General features: G+C 45.5%; 1 protein-coding gene across 2 annotated transcripts in view; it reads left to right on the forward strand.

Moving 5' to 3' along the window:
- FANCC (FA complementation group C) overlaps window positions 1-21,808 on the forward strand; it is a 1,679,603-nt gene that overhangs the window by 224,753 nt on the left and 1,433,042 nt on the right. For both annotated transcript variants that reach the window (XM_069227975.1, XM_069227967.1), the window contains one exon: window positions 11,884-11,978. In XM_069227975.1, coding sequence (XP_069084076.1) covers window positions 11,884-11,978 — 95 coding nt within the window. The remainder of the gene's footprint in view (window positions 1-11,883; window positions 11,979-21,808) is intronic.

Below are 21,808 nucleotides of genomic sequence, written 5' to 3' on the forward strand. Positions count from 1 at the left end.
GTACAGACCACCAGGACCCCGCACCAAGTTCAGCGAAGACATCGCAGACTTCGTCAACCCCCACGCACTCTCATCCACCGACTACATCCTCCTAGGAGACCTCAACTTTCACCTGGAGAACCACACCGACAACAACACCACCGCCGTTCTAGACAACCTCGCCAACCTGGGACTGAAACAACTGGTCAACACCCCCACCCACTACGCCGGACACACGCTCGACCCCATCTTCTCCTCAAGCAAACACATCACCTTCAGCCACACCACCGAACTCACATGGTCGGACCACAGCTGCGTCCACTTCAGCTTCAAGAAAACCACCGTGCATCACCACACCCGCCAACCACCAAAAAGATACTGGAACCGAATCACCACAGAACAACTCGCAGCAACGCTCTCCCTGAACCAACCCACCAGCACCAGCAACCCCAACGAGGCCGCCAACAACCTCACCAACTGGATCTCCGACTGCGCCAACCTCCTGGCCCCTCTGAAGACCCAAACCAACACCAACAACCACAAGAAAAACTCCTGGTTCACCACCGAACTCAAAAACTCCAAGAAAGAATGCCGCCACCGCGAGAAGACATGGCGCCTCAACCCGACAGAGGAAAACCTGACAGCTCTCAAGGACACCACCCGCCAACACCACCAACGCCTCCGCACCGCACGAAAAACAGCCTACCAGAACAGACTTGACAACAACGCCCACAACAGCAAGGAACTATTTGGCATCGTCAAAGAGCTCTCCAACCCGGACGCAGAAACCAACCCCATCCCTCCCTCACAGGACCTCTGCGACTCCCTCGCGACCTTCTTCCACCGTAAGATTGCCGACATCTACAACAGCTTCACGACCACCAACATGAACCCGCCCCCGGAAGCCGCAAACGACATCTCCACCATCCTCGCCTGGAACCCTACCACCACCGAGGAAACCACCCGCGTCATGAACTCGATCCACTCGGGATCACCCTCCGACCCCTGTCCTCACCACATTTACAACAAGGCCAACAACATCATCGCACCCCACCTCCGAGACGTCATCAACGCCTCCCTCACCACTGCTACCTTCCCTGAAAGCTGGAAACACGCAGAACTCAACGCCCTATTAAAGAAACCTACAGCAGACCCCACCGAACTCAAAAACTTCCGGCCTATCTCCCTCCTACCGTTCCCCGCCAAAGTGATTGAGAAAATCGTCAACGCTCAACTCACCGCCGCCCTGGAAACCTCTGACTCCCTCGACTCCACTCAGTTCGGATTCAGGGCCAACCACAGCACCGAAACCGCCCTCATCGCAGCCACGGACGACATCCGAGCCCTGACCGACAAGGGTGAAACCGTGGCCCTCATTCTCCTGGATCTCTCTGCAGCCTTCGACACGGTCTGCCAGCGCACCCTGATAGACCGCCTTTGCAGCGCCGGCATCAGAGGCAAGGCCCTGGAATGGGTCATCTCCTTCCTCTCCGGAAGGACCCAGAGAGTCTGCCTCCCCCCCTTCAGATCCACAGCCACGGAGATCATCTGCGGCGTACCCCAAGGATCCTCCCTCAGCCCCACCCTATTCAACGTCTACATGACCCCCCTGGCAAACATCGCACGCAAACACGGACTCGACATCATATCCTACGCCGACGACACCCAGCTCATCTTATCCCTCACCAACAACCCCACATCAGCAAGGACCAGACTGCACGACGGCATGAAGGAAGTAGCGACCTGGATGACAGACAGCCGACTGAAACTGAACACAGATAAAACGGAGGTCCTCATCCTCGGCCCTACCCCCTCCGCATGGGACGACTCCTGGTGGCCCCCCGCCCTAGGCAGCACTCCCCAACCGACCAACCACGCACGCAACCTCGGCTTCATCCTGGACTCCTCCCTCTCGATGACCAGACAGGTCAACTCGGTGACCTCAGCGTGCTTCAACACCCTCCGCATGCTCCGCAAGATCTTCCGCTGGATCCCCATCGACACCAGGAAGACCGTCACCCACGCCCTCGTCACCAGCCGCCTGGACTACGGGAACACTCTGTACGCCGGCATCACCACCAAGCTGCAGAGGAAACTTCAACGGATCCAGAACGCCGCAGCACGACTCATCCTGGACATACCTCGCCACCACCACATCTCCGGACACCTGAGAAAACTCCATTGGCTCCCGGTCAACAAGAAGATCACCTTCAGACTCCTCACCCACGCACACAAAGCCCTCTACAACCTCGGACCCAAACTCATCAACTCCCGCGTCTCCTTCTACACCCCTCCGCGCACTCTGCGCTCCACCGGTCAGGCCTTGGCAGCCGTTCCCCGCATCTGCAAAACCACCGCCGGAGGAAAATCCTTCTCTTTTCTGGCAGCGAAGACCTGGAACTCCCTGCCCAGTCACCTTCGCGCCATACCCGAACACCTCCCCTTCAGAAGGCAGCTCAAGACCTGGCTCTTCGAGCACTGACCCCCTCCCCCCCAGCGCCTTGAGACCCTTATGGGTGAGTAGCGCGCTTTATAAATGTGATTGATTGATTGATTGAAGGATGCTTATTTCCATATACCAATACACCCATCGCACAGGAAATACCTAAGGTTTGTATTCAAGGGAATACATTACCAATTCAAGGTACTGCCTTTCGGATTAACAACCGCACCAAGAGTCTTTACCAAATGTCTAGCGGTAGTCGCTGCACACATAAGAAGGCAGCAAATACATGTGTTCCCATATCTAGACGACTGGCTAATCAAGGCCCATTCGTTAACAGAGTGCTCAAATCACACAAATCATATCATACAAACCCTCTTCAAACTAGGGTTCACCGTCAATTTCACAAAATCCAAAATTCTGCCACGCAAGGTACAACAATACCTGGGAGCCATAATAGACACATCAAAAGGAGTAGCCACTCCAAGTCCACAAAGAATTCAAAATTTCAACACCATCATACAACGCACGTATCCAACACAAAGGATACAAGCAAAGATGGTACTACAACTCCTAGGCATGATGTCTTCATGCATAGCCATTGTCCCAAACGCAAGACTGCACATGAGGCCCTTACAACAGTGCCTAGCATCACAATGGTCACAAGCACAGGGTCACCTTCTAGATCTGGTGTTAATAGACCGCCAAACTTACCTCTCGCTTCTGTGGTGGAACAACATAAATTTAAACAAAGGGCGGCCTTTCCAAGACCCAGTGCCACAATACGTAATAACAACAGATGCTTCCATGACAGGGTGGGGAGCACACCTCGATCAACACAGCATACAAGGACAATGGAACGTACATCAAACAAAACTGCATATAAATCACCTAGAACTTCTAGCAGTTTTTCAAGCACTAAAGGCTTTCCAACCAATAATAGTTCACAAATACATTCTCGTCAAGACAGACAACATGACAACAATGTATTATCTAAACAAGCAAGGGGGGACGCACTCCATGCAGTTAAGCCTGCTAGCACAAAAGGTTTGGCGTTGGGCAATTCACAACCAAATTCGCCTAATAGCACAATTTATACCAGGGATCCAAAATCAACTCGCAGACAATCTCTCTCGAGATCACCAACAGGTCCACGAATGGGAAATTCACCCCCAAATTCTGAACACTTATTTCAAACTCTGGGGAACACCTCAGATAGACTTGTTTGCGACAAAGGAGAACGCAAAATGCCAAAACTTCGCATCCAGATACCCACACAAACAGTCCCAAGGCAATGCCCTATGGATGAACTGGTCAGGGATATTTGCTTACGCTTTTCCTCCTCTCCCTCTCCTTCCTTACCTGGTAAACAAACTCAGTCAAAACAAACTCAAACTCATATTAATAGCACCAACTTGGGCAAGGCAACCCTGGTACACAACGCTGCTAGACCTATCAGTAGTACCCTGCATCAAATTGCCCAACAGGCCAGATCTGTTGACACAACACAACCAAAAGATCAGACACCCAGATCCAGCATCGCTGAATCTAGCAATCTGGCTCCTGAAATCCTAGAATTCGGGCACTTACAACTTACCCAAGAATGTATGGAAGTCATAAAACAAGCCAGAAGGCCATCCACCAGGCACTGCTATGCAAGTAAATGGAAGAGGTTTGTTTGCTACTGCCATATTAATCAAATACAACCATTACACACAACTCCAGAACATGTAGTGGGTTACTTGCTTCACTTACAAAAATCTAACCTGGCTTTCTCTTCCATTAAAATACACCTTGCAGCAATATCTGCATACCTGCAGACTACCTATTCAACTTCCCTATATAAGATACCAGTCATTAAAGCATTCATGGAGGGCCTTAGGAGAATTATACCACCAAGAACACCACTTGTTCCTTCATGGAACCTAAATGTTGTCCTAACTAGACTTATGGGTCCACCTTTTGAACCCATGCACTCCTGCGAAATACAGTTCCTAACCTGGAAGGTGGCATTTCTCATCGCCATTACTTCCCTAAGAAGAGTAAGCGAGATTCAGGCGTTTACAATACAGGAACCTTTTATACAACTACACAAGAATAAGGTCGTCCTAAGGACCAATCCTAAATTTTTGCCGAAGGTTATTTCACCGTTCCATCTAAATCAAACAGTGGAACTTCCAGTGTTCTTTCCACAGCCAGATACCGTAGCTGAAAGGGCACTACATACATTAGATGTCAAAAGAGCATTGATGTATTACATTGACAGAACAAAAAACATCAGAAAGACTAAACAACTATTTATTGCATTTCAAAAACCTCATGCAGGAAACCCAATATCAAAACAAGGTATAGCCAGATGGATAGTTAAATGCATCCAAATCTGCTACCTTAAAGCTAAACGACAGCTGCCCATTACACCAAGGGCACACTCAACCAGAAAGAAAGGTGCTACCATGGCCTTTCTAGGAAACATCCCAATGCAAGAAATATGTAAGGCAGCCACATGGTCTACGCCTCACACATTCACCAAGCACTACTGTGTAGACGTGTTATCCGCACAACAAGCCACAGTAGGTCAAGCCGTACTAAGAACATTATTTCAGACTACTTCCACTCCTACAGGCTGATCCACCGCTTTTGGGGAGATAACTGCTTACTAGTCTATGCAAAACATGCGTATCTACAGCGACAGATGCCATCGAACTGAAAATGTCACTTACCCAGTGTACATCTGTTCGTGGCATCAGTCGCAGTAGATTCGCATGTGCCCACCCGCCTCCCCGGGAGCCTGTAGCAGTTTGGAAGTTACCTTCAACTATTTATATATGTATCATCTCAACCTTAAATAGGTGCGTACTTAGTCACTCCATTGCATGGGCACTATTACTACAATTCAACTCCTACCTCACCCTCTGCGGGGAAAAACAACGAAGATGGAGTCGACGCCCATGCGCAATGGAGACAAAGGGAGGAGTCACTCGGTCCCGTGACTCGAAAGACTTCTTCGAAGAAAAACAACTTGTAACACTCCGGCCCAACACCAGATGGCGAGCTATTGCAAAACATGCGAATCTACTGCGACTGATGCCACGAACAGATGTACACTGGGTAAGTGACATTTTCATTCCTAATATTCATAAGATGACCCTTACCTGCTATTAGTAACTTTAAGCTGGGTTGCTACCTCTCCTCCTTTACACATAGTCCGCCTTGGGACACGAGCAGACCCATTGCCTCGTGGAGATGACAGTTGGAGCCCGCTGTCATCAGTGTGGCTGACCCAGCATCGGATGGTCCCTCTGGTGTTAAGTCCCTGTCGGTGAGGCGCCATCAAGCTTCTTCCGGACCAGAGTTTCACCAAGGTTCTGAACAGATGACCAGTCCCACGCCAGCTTGTAAGTTAGCTGGCCATCTCCATGAGACTTCCTACACGAGGCATGCTGTGAACAGGGACCATGGTCTCAGAACAACCAGAAAGCGTAAAGGGGTCTTCCCTTCACCCAGGATTAGACACCATGCCTGCAGCAGACAATCAGAATTCTCTGCAAGAGCTGTGACCTTCTGCTAGCAGGCTGCCCTACGCCTATAACTTAGTCCCCTGGCTGCACAGTCTACAATGATGTCAACAAGGCCATTGCGTGGAGCGGCAACGCCCGGCAAGACAGTCTACGCAGTCCAATCCGCCTCACGTCCACATCCTCGGTTTGTCCCGCCTGGCCACGGACGATTAGCTCCACTCATCGCTTTTTCCGCTTTACGAGGAGCCTCCCAGAGTCTGCAACCTCCGCCTCCTTCAACAGGATCCCCCTCGGTCACCGCAGCCACCTGACACTGCCTCTGGTCTCAGCAAGCTTCCTACGTAACCTCTATGGAGCCTGGGCCTACCTAATCCGTGCAGTGGTCACCAGGCTGCAGTCGTTGTCTGAGGCCCGACTGGCTGCTCATTCAGTCAGACACACTGTGGAGCTGAAATCGTCAGTTCCAGCCTCCGATGTAGAAGGATGCTCACATAATACTTCTGATTCTTGGAGGTGGAAGAGTAAGTATGTTCTTGTCAGGAGTAGGCACCTCTGAGCTCTTGTGTGTGTTATCAAGAACAGAGCTTTTATTAAATGCATCCGTCTGTTGTGAGCGAAGTGGAGCTTTGTATGAATGTTGATTATCAGGTAGTTTGAGTGAGGGTCTATGTTATCAAGAGCAGAACTCAGAAATGAGTGGGGATATTATCAGATATTGAGCTTGGAATGACCAGGGCAATATTTTCTGTAAAGGGACTCTACTTTTTTTTTTTTTTTTTACTGCAAGCACATGCTCCGAGTAACCATTGATCGCATGAAAAGCAGGTGCCTGTCTTATTTTGGATGTTATAGTGGAGCTGAGTTCTAAATGACCGTGGATTATCAGTAACAAAGCTCAGAGTGAGTCTGTCCAACGTCAACAGCAGAGATCTGTAAATTTATGGTTATTTTCAAGAACAGAGCTTTGTGCGACTCTAGTATAAAGATCAGAGATCTAAATTACAGGTATTCTAAACTCTAAACCCATTGTTATGAATCCAAAAGGAATTTTGTAGAATATTAGCCTTTCATGGAACAGAGTCCTCCACCTGTTAAAAAAAAAAAAAAGTTTTGAAATACTCTTTTTTAACAAAAGCCAGCCTTCAATGTTAATCTAATTGCTTTCATCTCAAAAGCATGACATAATGCACTTTATGATGCGTGTGTTCCCCGAAATATATCTTATTTCGGCAGACTTTATTCTACCGTACATTTGGATACACTATTATTTTATTGAGCAACGTTCTTTTACGTATAGCGTGGCTGGTATTGCTGCACGCTTCACGATGCTTTGAACGACATTATACCATTGCACAGGACACCTACGACCATTGCTGAGAAAGAGTCCTCAGTATTCCTTGTGAGCATCATTTGTCGGTTTACAGCATCTAATGTGGTTATTATATCTGCTGCTTCCCAGTGTTTGTTTGGCAACTTATCTGGAGTTACACAAATGTTCTCATGGTGATTATCCAAGTTAGCAGCTGGTTGCACAACGTTTCTAATTGCGTGTTAAAGTTTTTGGTGCAGCATCTGCTGCACAGTGTGAAACTGGAAGAAATAAATCGATTCATCATTGTCATATTGGCAGAGCTGGCTGTGTTTTAACAAGTGAGATTTTTTAGTATGTGAATGTGCATTTCCAAAAGCTAAGAAATGAAGGAGCCTTGGTATTATTGAGAACAGATCTTAGGCAAGATGGGTATTGAAAAAAGCCCAGTTCTGACTGACTCTTTGATCTTGACAAAGAGCTCCGGGAGAATTGAGGTATCAACAGAAGGGTGAATCTGTACTGTACGTCCAGGATTCCGATTGGGCACACACATTTTTTGATGACTGTCATTAAGGTGTATGTTTTGAAGATACAATCATAATAAAATCTGTAATAAGTGATTCTGAACTGAATCCTTATCTGAGTAAGCCTTTGAGAGCGCTTTCCAGTGGCTCTTTGTGTTGATTTCAGACCATTGAGTGCACCTTTAGTTGGACAACATGCTCTACAGATCATACCACATTTTATACCTGTTTGGAGGAAAATGTGCTAATAGGCCTGTTGTACCCTGCAGGAAAGTGCACCTTTTGGCATGGCCACACTTTTTGCCTGATACTGACTTGACTGAGAGTGTGCTGGGATCCTGCTAACCAGGCCCCAGCACCAATGTTCTTTCCCAAAAACTGTACCATTGTTTCCAAAATTGTCACACCCCGGCACACAGTTAAGTCCCTTGTAACAGGTACCCATGGTACCAAGGGCCCTGTGGCCAGGGAAGGTCCCCAAAGGCTGCAACATGTATTATGCCACCCTGGGGGACCCCTCCCCAAGCACATGCACACTGCCTTTGCAGCTTGTGTGTGCTGGTAGGGAGAAAAAGACAGTCAACATGGTACCCCTCTCAGGGTGCCATGCCCACAAGCCACTGCCTGTGGCATAGGTAAGTCACCCCTCTAGTAGGCCTTACAGCCCTAGGGCAGGGTGCACTATACCACAGGTGAGGGCATAGCTGCATGAGCAATATGCCCCTACAGTGGCTAAGACCATTCTTAGACATTGTAAGTGAAGTGTGGCTATATAAAGTGAATGGGCTGCCAGTTTGTCATTAAAAACTTCACAGCTGCATAATGGTTTCACTGAAGTCTGGGAAGTTTGGTATCAAACTTCACAGCACAATAAATCCACACTGATGCCAGTGTTGGATTTATTGAAAAATGCATCCAAAGTGCATCCTAGAGTTGCCCCCTCTGTATTTTAGCCAAACTTCTAGTGCAGGACCGACCGGTCTGTGCCAGCCTGCCACCTCCAGACGAGTTTCTGACCACATGGAGTGAGTGCCTTTGTGCTCTCTGTGGCCAGAAACAAAGCCTGCACTGGGTGGAGGTGCTTCACACCTCCCCCATGTAGGGACGGTAAAACCTGGTGGTGAGCCTCAAAGGCTCAGGACTCTTGTTAAAGTGCCCCAGGGCACTCCAACTAGTGGAAATGCCTGCTCCCTAGACAAAGCCCCACTTTTGGAAGCAAGTTGGGTGGGAACATTAAGGAAAACAAGGAGGAGTGACCACTTCAGCTGAGACCACCCTAAGGTATCCAACATGAAGTGACCCCCTCCTTGAAAAATCCTCCATCCTGATTTGGAGGACAGGGACCAATAGGGTTAGGTCTGTGTCGCCCTCCCCAAATGGAGTGGCCACCCCTAAATCCAGGATTTAAGGGCTCCCCTGCACTTAGCTCATCAGATTACTGGAGACCTCAAGAAGAAGAAAGAAGCAAGGAAAAGGACTGCTAAACTGACCTTCAGCAGAGAATACTGAAGACCCCAACTGACTTGGTCTGAGCCCTACAGGCCTGTCTCCAGCTTCTGAAGCCCTGCTACAAGAAGGTAACGCATCCTGTAGACCCGTGACCTATTATAAGCCTCAAGACAACTGCCTGCACCCCAGAGGACCAAGATCTCCCGTGGACAGCTGCTTTGTTCAGAAGAACTCCAGAACCACCACAAATCCGCAAGTCCTGCCCACCCTGCACCTGATGCCTACAGCCCGTGTCTAGGTGGCCCAACCGAGTAGAGCTGGTACCCATTCGATCCTGACCTAGTGTCCATCCTGAGTTGATCCCTTCTGTCCAACATGACGACACCTGCAGCCTAAATCCGGAGGATCCCCCTGACCGCGACAGAACCGGACGAATATACCCAACGCCCAAAGGTACCCCTGCACCCGCAGCCCCCTGGCCTTGGGGAATCTGACCACCAGTCCAATGACATCCAACAGGCCGTCCTCCTCCTTGTCCAGCCTTTGGTTTTCCAGAACCGACTCCCCAGACTTAGCCTGCAGTATCTTTTGTGACTCCCGGAGTCCCCCAATTGAAAATCATTGGGAGCCAGACGCTGTGTTTGCACCCTGCACCCGGCCGCCCTTGTTCTGCTGAGGGTGTGTGTTTGGTGCTGACCTGTGGGCCCACCTTTCCCCCCAGTGCTCACCTAAACACCCCAGGTCTGCCCTCCTAAGACGCAGGCACTTACCTGCAAGCAAGCCTGATTCTGAGTGCCCCGAGTCTCCATAGTAGCCCGTTTTAAATCAGCCTCATCTTTGACCTCTGCACCCGGCCGACTCCGTGTTGCTGGTGGTGGGTGTTTAGGGGTAACTTGAACCCCAACCTGTGGACATCCTAACCCCCTGAGACTGGAACTGTAAGTTTTGTACTTACCTCAAAATTTTGCTAACGTTTCTTCCCCCCAGAACTGTTTCTGAAATGGCAGTGTCAACTTTTAACACAGATTATTGCTATTTATTTGAAAACCGTATAACTTTCCAAATTGAAACAAAGTGGTGTTGATATATATGTTGGATACTTGCCTACAAATGTACTTACCTGCAAACTGAATCTTGTGGTTCTAGAAATAAAATAACAAAATATATTTTTGCTATATAAACACAATTGGCCTGGAATTAGTCATTGAGTGTGTGCTTCATTTATTGCCTGTGTGTGTACAACAAATGCTTTGCACAACCCTCAGATAAGCCTAACTGTTCGACCACACTACCACAAAAGAGAGCATTAGTACCAGGGTCACCATTCTCTCACAGGAAGGACTTTATATTATCTTTCTATTGATTGACATGATTGACTTTAGGGAGGTAGCGATACTGATGAGCATCCAAACTGTAAATTGTCCAGCACCACTTGCTTGCATTGTCATAATGGCAGTAATTCTTGACAAATTTAAGGCACTCTTAAAACAGTGGGGCCCATCCTTGGCATAATGCTTGCACTAGTATAATGTTAATAATTTTATGTGTATATTGTAGGATTTTTTTGTAGCACGATGGTGCCCAACCCTTATGTAATATTTGTGCTAATATATCTGTAATTCTTTCCATTTTCATATCATTATTGCTACTGTAGTCTGAGGCTACAGCCTGTTAGTTTCGAGCAACCTTCCTGCATTTGTCGATGCGTTCACTCATTAATCCATTGCACACTTACCAATTGTTTCAGCCACCTTTCAATGTGGTTACTGATTCAGCCGGTCGTCCATCTAGTACTTCAATTGACGTATGCTCATTCAATCACTTATCCATCCTTCCATATGCTGATACATGTATCCAGCCATTAGCCCATCTCATTCACCCATCCGCACAACCATAAACACACAAACTCGCCATTCGATAAAGAACAACCACTTCCACTTATAAATAGCCCAAGCTACAGTTTTTGGCAATGCCTGTTTTCTAATTGGCCTTAACATGTTCTTCCTGTATTTATTTGGTTTAGGGGTCGGGGCTTATTTCGATACAAATTGGTGAGTGAAATGTATCCTTTGAGGTTGGGAATTTTCTCATTTGTGCCAGTAAATGGTACAAGAGGGTGTACATGTTTTGATGTGTTCCACAAATGTGTGTTTAGGAACAGGCTGGGGTTAAAATTGAAGTTTACTTTTGTGCGTTTTCTTGTTATTGTTGATCTTCTGTGTAGTGTATCTTTGGTACTGCCCTGGGATCCCCATTTGAACCACAGTTTTTGAGTCTTTACCCTTAATCCTTGTATTGCGTACTGAATAGCTTGTGCAATATTCAGCTGGTTTCTTTGGAATTAAGACTACAAAATGTAAAATGGTCGCTTCCTAAATTATAGTTCAGACTTTAACGCGAAATGCGTTGTTTACTATTGATTTGCACTATCACTTTTTCAGATTTTTTATGTGGTGGGGTGATTTTGTTGTGAAACTCTTGAAAGGAAAGATAAATATGAACGTTACAGCCTTTGTATTGTAAGCATGATCTAAAAAAAAGCATGCTTTAAAAGCTTTAAATCTAGTTCAAAATTCATATTATTTTGCTCGTATTTTTTCTATGCCCTGCTTCCTACGAAAATAATTCTGGATGATTGTCTTTATTTTGTGTCCCTAGACGAGAGCCAGAAGTCTCTTATATGGTGCCTGTGCTGCCTGTACAGCAGCGAGCCTCAGAGCCCTGTGGAGCGGAAAGCCAACAAGTGGATAAAGGTAAGAGGGAGAATCGCACCCTGGACTGTTTTGAATTACGAAGATTGCTTAAAGGTGTAGCGTGACTGAACAAAGACAGCGTGCCATTCCAGAAACCACTCCAAAGGCGGCCTGCTGATGGACTGCTTTATGAGCACGGTTATTAGTAGTAGTACAGTGGATTTTCGATTGTAAGAGCCCTCGTGGGATCGGCAACAAATCTAGCCCAGGCTGGTGGTTTTCAAACTGCCAGTTGCTGCATTAGGCAGGTACACGCTTGAGGTTTCAGGAAGCTCCCGCAAACCGGGCTGCTGAAACTGGTATCTTTATTGTACTTCGCTTTCATGACATTTCCTTCCTACCAGACGTTGTTGGCACGATTGCAAACCAGCCCTAGGTTCTTGTCACTTGTGTAATACCTGAATTGTCATCAGAGGTTGGGTTGCTGATTGCCTGCTCATGCTGTGTGAAAAATCAACAGTAGTTATATAGATGGTCGCAGTTTGTAACACAACACACACCTCTTTATTAGAAATGCATGCACGTTGGATGCAGTAGGGTCCTTTTCCGTAAAAGGGAAACTTAAAGTAAGAGAAAACAGTTATCACCTTAATGAGTACAGATCAAGTTAAGTCTATTGACAGAAGAACAGGGTGTGTTTTTCATTATGCATCCAAATCAGGAAAGGGAGCGTGCAAGGGGACTACTAGTTTGTGGAATCTGATTTTATTTGGAAGCCCTTAACCGGCCGAGTAGGCATGAGGAACAATCTGGATTTCTCATTATAGTAACTTAACAGAGGGCCTAGTGGACAGACAAAGAACAGTGGCATTCGCGTTACATTATGTCGAGGATGTTACTATCAATCTGCAATAATGATGCTTCCATTACATCGACCAACCACTACACTTTAAGGTAGTAAGTATATATTTAAGTATATATTTACCATTCTTAACTCTACCCATCCTTTGCTTGGAAAGTAAGTTTAAGTGGGCTTAAAAATATGATTCCTCTGTTTTTCTCGCAGTTTAGTTAATTGTAGGTCAATATCACCTTATAAATACAATGCACATGTAATCTCTCTATTAAGCTTTATTCGACTATTAAAAAGCAAACACCAATTTCAGAAACGACAACAATAAAATGTAGTACTGTGATACAGTTAAAAGAAATATAAAAATATAATTAAATGCTATCCAAGTTTCACTAAAGGCTGAATTGATAAAGCATCCTACATAACAGGCAGATTGATACTTTTAAATGCTCCTTAAATTTCGTAAAGCTGATTAAAAAAAACCAAAAACATCCTACATAAAAAACAGACAAATTGATTCGGGAACGTACCAGAAAATACAAGGCTAGTTTATACTGTTTAAATCCATAAAGTTTCAGAACTGCTTTTAAACAAATCATAATATTCCCCCCAAAAAAGGAAAAATGCTTTAAAGATTGCATAAAAATCCCGTCATAGGGACAAATTAGCACAGGCGCGGCGTCACATTGTCCAAGTGGGAAAACAGAGGTGAGATGTTATGGTCCCCAGCTGAAATATTAACAGAAGCGATCTTTCCCAGGGACTCTTTGTCCATACGAGATATGACTGAAGATTGAATGAAGTTTGGACAATATCATAGTACCCCAGCATTTCCTCCATTTCCATTAAGCCTCACAAAAAAACAAATACAATTTATTTTTCCGAAAGATGTCTGCCTTTGTTTGAAAGTGACTGCATAGAACATGCCCAATTCCTCATACAAGAAAAAATGAGGTTTCGACAGTGGAAGTCCAAGTAATCGCCGGCAAAATCAATTCTTCCTTACTTGCAGTTTAGACATAGCCTGGCAACACCAAACAAGGAAAAGAGAAATTCCCCAAATCTGCAATAATCAATCAATTCAACCTTCGCTAAACTCATAAAATCTTAAATACACATCAAACACTCGCATCCACTCAACACTGCAGTGATGAATCTCCAACAATAGAATCAGTACAAGCAGTAATTTAATAAATAAAATAAAATCATACCCTGTTTGTATAATCAATCCGTAAAATCCCCATCTGTCTACAACATATGAATACAAAAATGTTAAATAAAAATAAAACCCAACATTAAAAACACCACATATAAGAGAAACAAAAGAGCATCAGTAATCAGCTGATGTCTTAAAGCTGTCCAAAATTTGGTATGTCCAGGCCAATCCGTCTCTACACGCACAGTCTCTATTTGAATTTAGGCCCGTTCCAATAGGTCCAGCAATCCAATTAGCGTCTTTTCTTTAAATATAGAATGTTATTCCTTTTTTCATTATTGGAGAAAACTAACATCGTTTTTCCCCCTGTTCTTTCACTTGTTCCAATAATCTTATTGAATTTATCTTCACTGAAACCAAATGTTTGAAAGGCATCCATGATGAATGCAATAATAAAAATAATATCTCCAACCCACTGGTTGTACTTTTATAACAAAAAAACTGTGAGAAAGGGGCCTCCTGAATCTATCACCAAGGGGACAGGGCACCGTGAACAAGGAAAAGAGAAAATCCCCCAAATCTGCAATAATCAATCAATTCAACCTTCGCTACACTCATAAAATCTTAGATACACATATAAGAGAAACAAAAGAGCATCAGTAATCATCAAGCTTTAAGACATCAGATGTTTACTGATGCTCTTTTGTTTCTCTTATATGTGGTGTTTTTAATGCTGGGTTTTATTTTTATTTAACATTTTTGTATTCATATGTTGTAGACAGATGGGGATTTTACGGATTGATTATACAAACAGGGTATGATTTTATTTTATTTATTAAATTACTACTTGCACTGATTCGTTTGTTGGAGATTCATCACTGCAGTGTTGAGTGGATTTGAGTGTTTGATGTGTATCAAACCCTCTCAATTGCTCTTCCTTTGATTCAAAGTGGACTGTTTTTGTCAAATTCTATGTCAGGACCGGATGCGAGGATTATGCTCAACTTTCTTCCTTTATTGTTACTTCTGCAGACGTCAACATGTATATAAACTACCTTTCCCAGTAACACTCAGAAAAGGAAATGCAAAACAGCATCAGCCAATCAATAGTCCTTCTGGGCTTTTTAACAAGCCTCGCCGTCTGTCACATCCACTTTCTTTCCTGCTCCAGCAGGCAGATAAGTGCTTTTCTTTCTTTACGCTTTTCTCATACGTTTGTGTTGTACTTCTACGGCTTTTTGTACGCTTTGATGTGCAGTTCTTTCCCTTGCAGGCTGCTGCTGTGGGAGGCGTTTCAGGGCTCTTTTTGCAGCGCGATTGTTATTTCCGGGGGCCCGTGCGAGTGTGGTACAGGCCTAAGCTTGCTAAAGGGCGCTGGCTGCTGTAAGATGCGCTACTCGCCTCTCGTTGCTCCGTGGGTGACGCATGCATTCCAGACATTCATATCTGCGCCATCATCCCCGCAGAGCCTTGCTTTGTTGGTTCTATTTCCCCGGGATGCCCGGAGACCAGTATGCTCTTTAGAGTCCATACCTTTTCCTGCTGTGTGTGCAGCACAACACCTGTGAGGTGAACGGGTCTGTATATGTGTTTCTCTAAGACGTGGGAGCGTGTTCACTTTGCTGCACTGGGGCCCAGCGCAATGCACCAGTGATATCAGATACCCTCTGTGATTTAATAAGGTGTTTATTTGGGCCCCAGGCTTAATTTCATTGCGAGTTTGCTGATGCACCCAAGAAACTGAGCTGGAGCCATCCAGCGCCAAAATTTGGTACTTCCAGTATGCTATACTTGCGCTTCATGGCGCTTTGTTGCCACAAATGCTTACACTATTGAGTGCCTGCTAGAAGACGTGACTTAAGTGCACAGCCTTTAACTATTTTGCTGGTCATATTTGTACTAAGTGCTCTGGTACTTTGTTTTACCTTTAGGCTTTGCTTTCATAGAGGCTGAATATTTGGAAGAGGTATCCCCTGTCTGTACTTCCTCTGGATGAGGAGTTCTGTGAGATTGTAGATGCCTCTATTACTCAGGCCGTGGCCTCTGCCATCACACCATTAGAACGAGGCTGCTCCAAATTGCTTTTTCTTGCCTAGTGCCTCTAGATCTCTCAATGGGTACATCACAGCACAGTGACTCCACCGCTGCACCTGCCTTGTCCCCCCCCCCACCCCCCCTCCCCACCCCTCCCTCCATTCCCATCCCCAAGTGCAAGGCAGAGGCTTCCTGGGTCTCAGTGCTTTTGAGCCCCTGTAGAAGGTTTTTCTATCCCAACCACCCGTACCTGGCATGGCAGAGACCCCACAGGTGCCCCCGAGCTCTACACCAAATGACGTGATTCCACAGTCTCCCCTGGAGGGAGATGAAAATGGTTTCTGAAGGGGATTCTATGGGCAAGGGCAGAAAAAATTATTGGATGTCTTGGGGCCCCTGACAAAAATCTGGAGCCTAGCAGAGGAGGATAAGACCTTTGGTACCCCTGTTTCCACAGAGACACTTTCGGGGTGGGCACAACCTGCTGTCATTTTTTGGGGGGCATGTGAACTGTGCATTATCTACTGAGAGGCGTAGCTCCCTTCTGATAAAAGTTGACTCCAAGCTGGGGGACTTGGCTTCTACTGAAGCTGTTGTGGTGGCCCAGGGAGATTTGTTCGGGGACCCCATTATCAAAGATTTGGGGAAGTTTGTAGCTATATTTATCGCCTTGGCAGGTACATGCTCAGTGAAAAAGATTTTTATCCTTCAATTTTTGTCAGAGTCAGTTGTGGCAGGAGGCGCTCGACAGGCCACTTTCGTATGCAAGCCCCCTCCAAAGGGCAAGGCTACAGTGGGAACCAGTGGCAAGACCAACCTCGCTGTGGAGAATTCTTTCCATCCACAAGGGGAACTCGAGGTTGAGCAGAGGTTCCTCCAGAAGACACTTTCAAGGCAATCAATCAGGTGAGTGTAGCCATTGCTTCCCCAGTGCAAGTGGGAGGTGATTCCGCTTTGTTCTTCCACAACTTGGAAAAGCTGACTATGGATGCTTGGGTTCTGCAGATGGTGCTGGGTTCCCACCTAGAGTTTTATGTCTCCCCAAGTACAACATCGGTGTCCCCTTCATCTATGTTTCCCAGACGCCCAGTGTGCCTTGATAGATCGAGGTTCAGGACCTCTTGCGCAAAGGAGCTATTTTGCCAGCTCCTCTCCATTTGGAGGATTTCCTGAGCAATATTTTTCTGGTGGAGAAACAAGACCGAGTCAGCGTCCAGTGATCAACCTCCGGGAGTTCGATGGGTGGTTGATTTACTACCACTTCACAATGGATGGTATCCATCTCTTGCGAGATCTGTTGCAACCGGAGGACTGGATGTGTGCTTGGATCTAAAGATACATACCTTACTGTTCCTATTTTCACGTCCCTTTGCATGTTTTTGCGATTCTGCTGGCGTGGCCAGGTTTTAGAGTTTCAGATTCTGCCATTTGGGCTCTTGTCCGCCCCTTGGTGCTTGACCAAGGTGTTGAAACCAGCTATAGAACATCTCAGGGCATAGGGCTTTAGATTGATAATTTATTTGGACAATCTTCTCCTCATTAACAAGTGTCCTGTCCCTTTGAAGATCCAACTGCAGACTGCCATTCTTATGTTGGAGAGTATCTGCTTCATGATAAACCACAAGAAATCCCTTCTTACCCCATCCAAGCAGACAACCTTTTTTAAATTACACGGAAAATAAACCCTCATTCTTCCTTCCCACAAGATAGCGAAAATCCTGCTGGAATTAAATCACACTCTGTCCTGTCCATCAGCATCTCTACGGCAGGTGGCAGATCTGCTCTCTCTCCATTCAAGCTATCCTCCCAGGTCTGCTTCATTAAAGAGCAATTCAAAGGCTCAAGGTGTTTCCATTGCACAGGGGACTGTAGTATGCAGAACAGGTGCCATTGACAGAGGAAGTCAAAGAAGAGATACATTGGTGGCTGTCCCACAAGGAGGCGTGGAATGGCAGAGCCATCTTTAGATCTGACCCCGATTTAGTGATAGAGTGGGGACTCCTTCACAGGAGGAAAAGAGTCCATGGAAGAGCAACAACTCCATGTTAATTGCCTGGCTTTAATGACAGGTTCCTTTGTAGTCCAGTGCTGTACCAAGGACAGAGCAAACTGCTTTGTTCTCCTGGAGATGGACAATACATGGGCGGTCTGGTGTATCAACCACTTAGGAGACCCCAAATCCCAGCAAGTTTGGACGTTCTGCCTTTACAACAACATCTTGGTCACAGCAGATTGTCTCCCGGGGATTTCCAATGAGATAGCGGACCGTTTTTCGACAGAGTGGTCTGATATGAGTCTCTTGTAGTAGGATCCTCAGATCTTCCGTTTGATCAACAACCGATGAGATCCTTTCGCTGTGGTTCTGTTTGCATCTTGTTTAGATCATCAGGTGCATCTGTACTTCAGCTGGAGACCGGATCCTCAAGTGGCGACCAACGCCTTCCTACAGGACTGGTTGGGAGAGTGGGGCTATGCCTTCCTGCCGTTTGTGATGATCATGAGATTATGGTTAGACAGGTGAGGGGTCAGCAAGCTAAGAGAGTTCTCTTAATGCCGTATTGGAGGTCGCAAGTTTGGTTTCCAGTTCTTCTGGAACTTTCTAGGGATTTTGTATTTCGAATTCCTCACGCACTGGATCTACTACAGGATCCACTCAGGAATCCTCAACCATTAATTCTCCAAGGCCGACTACCCCTCATGGTGTGGAAGATTACAGGGAATGCTGGAGAGTCCCTGGACTTTCAGAGGAGGCTGAAAGAATATTGGCTGCAGCTTGGGCTGACAGTACCACTAAACACTATAGAACTGCATGGTCGAACAAAGGCGTTGTGATCCCCTTGGGTCTGACATTGTCCAGATCTTGAATATTCTGGCATCTCTGGCCTCCTTACCAGTCAACACCTTCAGGTCAGTGATCTCAGTGGGCCATATTCCGATTAAGGGTTGTCAGGTGGGCGATCCATTGGTATGCACACTCATGAAAGGGATCCGGCTGGCTCTCCCTCCGGAACCCCACTATTCCGCTCTATAAGACATAAACCAAGTCCTGCATCTTTTTCAGTCTTGTCCCAGAAATTCCTATCTTACTCGTAAACACATTTCTGGTAAGCTAGCCATGCTCTTATGCCTCATTTCCTGTTTCTGTTGTCAGAGATTTAGATCTGATAGGTAGAGCCTTCACCCTGGAAGGGGTTATGTTCCATATCTCACAGAGTAGGAAAACAAACTCCAGACTAATTTCCTGTCTGGGGTTTGTTAGGTTTCCAAAGTTGTGTGTAGTTCGCTGTCTGAAAGTGTATAAGAGTATGATGGAGGAGTTTCGCCCTCCGGGGAAGAGGCATTTATTGATCTCCATGAGGAAACGTGTTAAAGCATCTCCAATTATTGAACGCTAGATCTGCTGGATAATGCAGGAGACTGGAATAGACGTGTCACAATTTGGTGCCTATTCAAGTCAGAGGAGCCAAAGCCTCAAAAGCATTTACCCTTGGTGCACGCTTGGAAGATCTCTTAAATGCAGAGGACTTGGACTCCATGTTTAAGCAGTTTTATTTCAAACCAGTTTTGGATATGGTGTCTTTAGTGGTTGACAAGCTTTGTAGAAGCATAATCCTCACCTCCGGTGCAGACATAGAATGAAAAATGTCCTAGCATTCATAAAGGAAAATTTCAAATCTGTTGAGGACACGGAGACAAGGATTATTCCTACCCTCTGTCGCTGATAACTCAAACTTCCCTTGAGTTTTCTCATGGGTCAAAGGAGGTCTTTGTTTCGTTGTAAGGCCTAAGAATAACATCCTTCAATTTGTGATGGTGGTCTGTATTTTGAGTAGTGTACTAATATGTAGTTGTTGACTTCACATTGGCAGTCGCTCTTTGATTCATGTTTTTCGGGATATAGTTCTCACAAATTATGTTTATATTCCAGGGTCCAATGCCACTAAAAGGGATTAAGAAAACCATGAGGATATGGGTGTGTCGCAGGAAGAAAAGATTATGTGACAGACTGAGAGAAGGCCCAGGAAGACTGTTAATTGGCTGATGTTATTTTGTAGTTCCTCTCCTAGGTTTTACTGGGAAAGGTAGTTTATAACCATGTTGAAGTCTGCTGGAGTAGGAATAAAGGAAGAAAGTTGAGCGTAATCCTCGCCTCCGTGTCATTAATAGAATTGAAACTTTCCTTAACGAATGCTATTCATCAGTTCCACAGACCATAATCTTTGCCTCAGAGGTATTCATATCGAGGTTTAAGCTGTCCATAAATTGCATAAAGCTTGCTGCTAAGGCTCTAAGGCCATTAGGAGTGTATGAAAGCAAGACATCATCATCTGAATATAGTAAAGGTGGGACTAGAACTGAGTTGATCTTAGGCATATGCTTACTGGAGGTTTTCAAACAAGATGGATGCAAGGACATCGCCTTCCTGCACACCTCGCTACTTTGCAAAAGAATCTAAACATTCACTGCCTGATCCATACCTTAGGGAGGCACTAACCCCACTGTACAGGGACCTTAGAAAATCAGCCAAATCCTCGTCTAGCCCTATCTCTGGCAGAATGTTCCAGAATTTACTTCAGTTCACCTTCTCAAAAGCACTACTCAGATTCATGGAGAAGTATAACCCTACCCCATTTAGTGGTTGTATATTTTTTGAAAATCAAGTGAAGGTTAAAGCACTGTTCTTAAGAACCATGCCCTTCTCTAAAGCCATATTGACTAGAAAAATGTTACCCTGCTCAGCCCAGTTCGCATTTCTACCCACAACGATGCTCCATATGATTTTTACAGTAGGATCTAATGGGGTAATAGTTCTATAGTATTGTGGGTCTTGTCTGGAGCCCTTTATGAACCCAGGAATGAATACCACAGTATGCCATGAGCTGGGTAACCTATGGCTAATGGCACAATTTAAGACATTTGTGATGACGGTGTCCAAAACTCTTAGTCCTCCTTTTAAAGGTCCATATGGGCCCTGCGAGGCCCGGGTTACTTTCTGTGAGTGGCTAGCACTCATCGCATGTATCACTTTGTCAAGTTCAAATCTGATTTTCAGAGGAAACATAGGTTGAGATTCTAAAAAAATATCAGTTACGACACCCGTGTAAGACTAGATGGATTTAAAATGCTCGGTCCCCTGACCAGCTCTGATGTTTGTCCCTAACTTGTCAGTCTGACCTTCAAACAATTTTAGTTGGATGATAATTTTCCACAATTAGTGTTTTCGGCTAACATAGCATCTACAAGTCTGTCCCACAACTCATGTTTAGCTACTGATTGACAAGATCTAATTATGGGTTTGAATTCTGCCCTCTGCACTGCAATAATTGACCTATCCCTTGGAATACAGTTGAGGGCCTCACACAGTCTTTTGTTTGCAGTCCTCATTAAACCACCCTCAGTTGGATCTCTTAATTGAATCTCATGGGCCGCAGATTACAGCTTTTAATTTGATCGTTCATCATAGTGAAAGCATCAGCTATCAAGTCACAAGACTGGTTTTGAGATAAAAGATAGTTGAAAAACAGAGCTTGGTTAGTTTGTATCACTGTGGCCAATAAAGCCGAAATAAATTCACTCTTACCATTCTATCTATTGTGGTTATATTGCTTGGGCCACTAAAGGGAATTTTACTATGACAGAGAGGCAAAAAACAAATTGAGTGGAACTGTGGTCAACATACACCCATGGTGAAATAACTGGAGACTGCACCCAATGAGGGCTTAGCAAATATGTGTCTTTGGTTGTACCCCGGCCCCAACCAGTAAAAGTAAGTGACTGGGCATTAATAGTGCCCAACATTTCTATTGTATTCACTAGCCTTCAGTCCGTATTAAGAGACAGAGGAAC

The sequence above is a fragment of the Pleurodeles waltl genome, chromosome 1_1, assembly GCF_031143425.1.
Source record: "Pleurodeles waltl isolate 20211129_DDA chromosome 1_1, aPleWal1.hap1.20221129, whole genome shotgun sequence".
NCBI lineage: Eukaryota > Metazoa > Chordata > Amphibia > Caudata > Salamandridae > Pleurodeles > Pleurodeles waltl.